At 38.9% G+C, this 5,172-nt stretch overlaps 1 protein-coding gene and 1 long non-coding RNA gene across 2 annotated transcripts; both read left to right on the top strand.

Annotated features, from left to right (window-relative positions):
- The first annotated feature begins 236 nt into the window (after positions 1-236).
- On the top strand, positions 237-2,026 carry LOC122648431 (protein SHORT ROOT IN SALT MEDIUM 1-like). Its single transcript, XM_043841645.1, has 4 exons — positions 237-924; positions 1,119-1,145; positions 1,258-1,331; positions 1,573-2,026. The coding sequence occupies exons 1-4, from the start codon at positions 646-648 to the stop codon at positions 1,577-1,579; spliced, it is 387 nt and encodes a 128-aa protein (XP_043697580.1). The 5' UTR covers positions 237-645; the 3' UTR covers positions 1,580-2,026.
- A 497-nt stretch (positions 2,027-2,523) lies between these two features.
- LOC122648432 lies at positions 2,524-3,124 on the top strand. Its single transcript, XR_006331073.1, has 3 exons — positions 2,524-2,617; positions 2,708-2,763; positions 2,969-3,124. It is a non-coding gene; the product is annotated as an uncharacterized LOC122648432 (long non-coding RNA).
- Positions 3,125-5,172: the final 2,048 nt, after the last annotated feature.

Here is a 5,172-nt window from a genome sequence, read left to right as displayed (position 1 = left end):
CCTGTAAGAATGTTAGAAGTGTAACCAGATTTCAAATTTGAAGGAACAAATGGATTTCATACGCCCGGATAGCCGTAAAAATGATGCACATACCAAAATAGTTTTTTGTTTTTTGGGGTAAATCATCATCTAATGCTTTCAAGGGAAGTTTGAGTCTGATTGTACATTTGTTTTTGTTTCACATAGGGTACAAATGGGATCCTTCTAAAAGTTATTGGAAAAAAATAAGGTCTTCTCTTCCTTTTGCTTGGACTTCTAGAGAAGTTCACGACAATTGGTGTTCCAGTTCCCTTTTTCTTTCAGTTTCCTTGGATATCGCAGTGCATTGAATTTGTAATACTTTGTGTTGTTGCTTGAAATTTTCTTGGATGCAAAGATCTAGGATATTAAATTATTCAACATAATGACTTGATGGAAGAGTTGATAAATGAAAAACTTCCAGTACATGAAATTTGAGGCATGTTGATTAGGTTTTCAAATGTCATGGTTGCTATCTTATCATTCATTTTTGACACCATCATCCGTTGTTACTGTTTACTTGTTTCGAGACTGAATGTGCTCTAGCATGATTGCTACTGTAACCTATTATTTGTAGTATACAAATGTGTATTGTTAAATTGAACTGTAACATTACTAGATGGCTATATGTATGTACAGATTGCTGCAATGAGTAGCAAAGTAGCTGGTTCATCAGCCCTTCATGGTCGTGATGGTTATGGTTCAGCGATGGCGGAGTCCCCTGGTGACTATGTGCCATCATCAAGCCATGGGTATGGTCTCAAAGGTGATCAATTCTCCTCGGGGATAATTTCTGACTATACTTCACTGGACAGATCGTATGGTGACCGTCAAAATGCTTATAGTGGGAGGGAGTTGCAAAGTGAGTCAAGTAGACGGTTCTCTGATACTGTTGGTCTTGGTCAGGTATAGAGATCGCAGTTCTTTCCTTTCTCCACTTCATTTATATATTATATTATATTTTTTTCATTAAATATCTGTCTGTTGCAAAAAATTTTTTAAATATCCTTCTATTGCAATTGTTTTGCTTAATTCCTTTTTGTTTTTCTTCCTATGTTTGCATAAATACCCAAATGTGGTTGTTTTGGCTTTTGCAACAGCTTGAGATTTACGATCCCATTGATCAGGTATTGGATTTTACTACACACACACACACACACATTTCTTCCGTTGGAAGTGACATTATAAACATACATACATTTCTTCTGTTGGCTAACTCTTGCTAAAAATGTTTGCAAGGCATCATTGCTCCGACAACAACAAATGCTGAAAGCCCAGTCTCTGCAATCTGCCCCTCTAGATGGGGGTGCTAGGTATTTTTCATTTGCCACATTGCTTGATCCAAATTGTTTATGCTGTTGATAACATTCTGTAGCTTGCTTCTGAACAGCTAATTGTGTATCTTATATCCAATGTGTGTCATTGCTCAACCAGTTTCATTCTTTGATGGGTTATACCTTTCTTTCTCATTGGCAATAGCTTGTGCCCTTGGGCAGTTTTCTTAGATGGTCTTATATTTCTTACTACACTGAATAGCATACGCATTTCTGGCAGACACTGATTATCTTGCAGCAAAGAGTGCTGCTATTCATCATTCAACCCAAGATATTAGCTCCTATGGTGGAAGAATGGATTCAGATCCTCGCAATTTATCAATGCTTGGTGCTTCTTATGGTGGACAAAGTGCTTCATCAATCCTGGGGGCAGCTCCTCGGAGAAATATTGATGATCTCATGTATGCGCAAGGTTCATCAAGTTCAGGTTATGGAGTGAGCCTGCCTCCTGGTCGGGACTATGCCACTGGAAAAGGACTTAAAAGTGGTGCTTCTCTTGAGTTTGGTTATCCAAGTAGTATCCTGTCACGCGGTGGGCATTCAAGCATTGGAGGATCTAGGATTGATGAAAGAAAGGATGAAAGGATTGGGCTTTGTCAGGAGGTTGAGATAAGGGAGGAGGAGCATCGTAGGGAGCACATGCGAGAAAGGGAGAAGGAGCGGGAGCGGGAGCGGGAGCGGGATCGTGAAAGAGAAAGAGAGCATGAAAGGCAACGCCTTTTAGAGCGTCGGGAGAAGGAGAGAGAAAGAGAACGCAAACATGGGCTCGAACTTAGGCGTGAACGGACTCCAGCAAGGATCAGTAAGGAGCGACACAGTTCCTCACTGTTGAGGGACGAGAGACCTCAAAGTTTTAAAAATTAAGCATCGCAACAACTGAAGTGCACGCTGGAAGCAACTGCAAGATAGCTTTAACACACAAATAATATCCATAATTTATTACAAATCGTTCTAGGAAGGGCTAGATTGTACAATAACATCAGTTGATACTTGAGAGCCACATAAAGCTTTGAATTTTTATTCTTAACTATTGTTTGCCTAGAGATGTTGACCATTTCTATTTGGCTGCTTCATTTTATCCTGTTCTTTTGCTCAAATATGAATGGGTTTATTCAGCTTATTTTTGTGTCAATGGGTTTATTTGGCTTATTTTTGTGGCAATTGAATTTGCAGGTGTACCCATTCTGTTTAGCGGACGTTGAAAGGAATATTTGTCTGTTAATAAGAGATATCCAAGTTTGTTTATTTCTCCAGAATTCTCTAAGGTGTGGAATTCTTAATTCTTTTAGTTGGGAAACAATAGCAACATTGTACACTCTGCATTGATATTCCTCCCGATGTCCAAATGTCTTTAGGTTGTGGTTTACTGGCCAAAGGAGCGTCTGAAGCTTTCTTTACATACTCCTGTCAGGTACCGTATTAGAAAATTCCTTCCATGAAATTGCCTCTTTAAAGTTTTCAATCCCTTTTCTTGTATTTGGCTATATTCTGCTGTTTCGATAAACCCTTATCAGGAGTTCAAGTATGTCACAAGTCTCTATTGTATCAACTCTTCTGTTGGAAGTTTCTGTTTATCTTCCCTAATTTAACCATTGATTTCATGTTGAGTGGAACAGCTTTGTGCATGATCTTGTTGAAGTAGAGAGCACAGGAGTGCGGCAAGAGTCATCTACCACTGAACTGTCAGCTGAAGAATCAAGGAAGTCAATGTGTGGAAAAATAGTGTGGAATGCCAAGGTAGAACTTCTAAAAAATTCAACTTATTTATGATTCTTCCTAGTTTTGTCATGGGAAGATTTTAGATTTTCAGTGGTGCTACCGATTGCCTCGTGGTGTAGGAAAGTTTATTCCAATTTTGGTGGGCTTGGGCCTGTCTTGTGAATTTGAACATTGAGTAGAAGCTGACATGTAAAGATTCAAAGAATTATCTTGACCAAGCAACAAAAGAAAGATGCATCTCCTTCAAACACTCAAATAGAGGCGACAACTCAAACTATATAGAAGCCTAGCTTAGCTAGAGAATTTCTCTAGCTTGGCCGATTGATATTTTTAATCCTATCTTTATTGAAACTAGTTTAGGGCATATATGTTGCATGTGTAATATTTGTGCAAGACTGTGTGTTGCAGGTAAAACACAGAATTGGGCCTATTTTAATAGAAATAAGCATTGGGTTGGGTCTATACATGTTGGGCCTTTAGTCCAATGGTTTTTTTTTGGGGTTAATAGGACACCTTAATGTGATGCGGGACCCTTATTGGGTTCACTATGGGTCTACCCAGATACCAAATACCCAAGTTATAAGGAAACGATGGCAATTCTGTAATAATCTGAAGTTATCAAGGGGAATGGCAGGGCTTTAAACAGAGAATCTTAAAGGGCCTATTGGTTAACTCAATAGGCGAGGACACAATGGAGATTAGTATTTATTGTGAGAGGACAAACTTGGAAGGAAGCATAAAATAAGGACAAAAGAGAATAAAGATAGAAGGCAAGGGTAATATTGGAAACCACAATATATGGGTTTTAAAAACAACCATAATTTGAGTTGTCTTCAACCTCCAGCCCGTGACTCCCAAAAAAGCCAGCTGAGAACTTCCAACTTGCAATTTTGAGTTCTCACTCAATAGAGAGATGATCAAGGCGAGGTTTCAGGGATAGTTTACTAATTTAATACTGCACAGAATACAAGCAATAATAGCTCCATCGATCCACAACTAACAGAGATTAAATCTCTGAATATGTCACTTGTGGTACCTGTAGTTTCAGATCTGGAACTTGGCTGCAATCTCAAGATGGAAGAAGGCTTAGGAGCTGGAACTTGGACACTTGTATTGCCTATACCAGAGGTACTTCCAGCCCCACTTTCAGGAATAAAAGAAAGGGGATTAAGGACATTGACCGATTGACCTCAGATTCGAGTCTGCCACTATTGCCGGAAAACATAGTATGGTGGAGAAGATTTAAGAAGAGGGGTGGGGGGAGAAGATCGCACATGCACACAACCAGCCTCGCAGGCTTCAACCAAAACTCAACTCTTTTATTTTTTTTTTTCATTCTATCTGTATCATCGGGTACAAGCCAATATAAAAAAAAATTCAAACTAGAAATAGAAATTAACTCAACTAGGGAAACCAATTTAACTCGAGTGTGGTACATATCCAGGACCACTAATTTATGTTGAATTGTTAAGACTCTCCCCAGATATAACCTTATAGTCCTTAACAAACAATCTATCTGACCTTTTTGTTAAGAAGTCGTCTATTTAGCTGGTATGAAGAATCTTCATTTATTATAAATGGAAATAATTAACATAAATCATTCCAAACATCTGCAAAAATAGAAATATGTCAGATAAATAGAAACATAAATCATACCAAAGAGGGCCATAAATATAGATGAATGGATATGACTTGAAGCCCACAAACATAAATCATACCAAAGAGAGCCAGAGATATAGGTGAATGGGTATGACTTGAAGCCCACAGCTCACTTTAGGAATCCAATCATTTCTTGTGTTACCTATGTCTTGGGAATTTGCTGTAATATATGTAACATAGTAGTGCAGAGATGCTTCTACATATCCGCTTTTTTTTTTTCGTTTTCTTTGTTTCCTTGCTTTCCTTCATGCTTTGCATTGTTATTGTCTTCTTCATCATGTCCGGGAGAGACAAAGGCAAGAGACCGATGGGGTCGATAGCACACTCCTACTCCCAAGAGGCCGAGGAGTTCGAGTATTGTGATTCGGGAGAGGGATGACTCAGCTCGTCGTCCGGTGTACGATCCTGATGAGGATGTCCTTAGTGATTACAAGGAGTCCTC

The sequence above is a fragment of the Telopea speciosissima genome, unplaced genomic scaffold, assembly GCF_018873765.1.
Source record: "Telopea speciosissima isolate NSW1024214 ecotype Mountain lineage unplaced genomic scaffold, Tspe_v1 Tspe_v1.1093, whole genome shotgun sequence".
Taxonomy (NCBI): domain Eukaryota; kingdom Viridiplantae; phylum Streptophyta; class Magnoliopsida; order Proteales; family Proteaceae; genus Telopea; species Telopea speciosissima.
This window is presented reverse-complemented; position numbering and strand designations above follow the sequence as displayed.

Coding starts and splice junctions, on each gene's coding strand:
- LOC122648431 (XM_043841645.1), top strand. CDS start 646: ATGTATGTACAGATTGCTGCAATGAGTAGCAAAGTAGCTGGTTCATCA. Junction 925..1,118: donor ATACTGTTGGTCTTGGTCAG/GTATAGAGATCG, acceptor CTTTTGCAACAG/CTTGAGATTTACGATCCCAT. Junction 1,146..1,257: donor TTTACGATCCCATTGATCAG/GTATTGGATTTT, acceptor AATGTTTGCAAG/GCATCATTGCTCCGACAACA.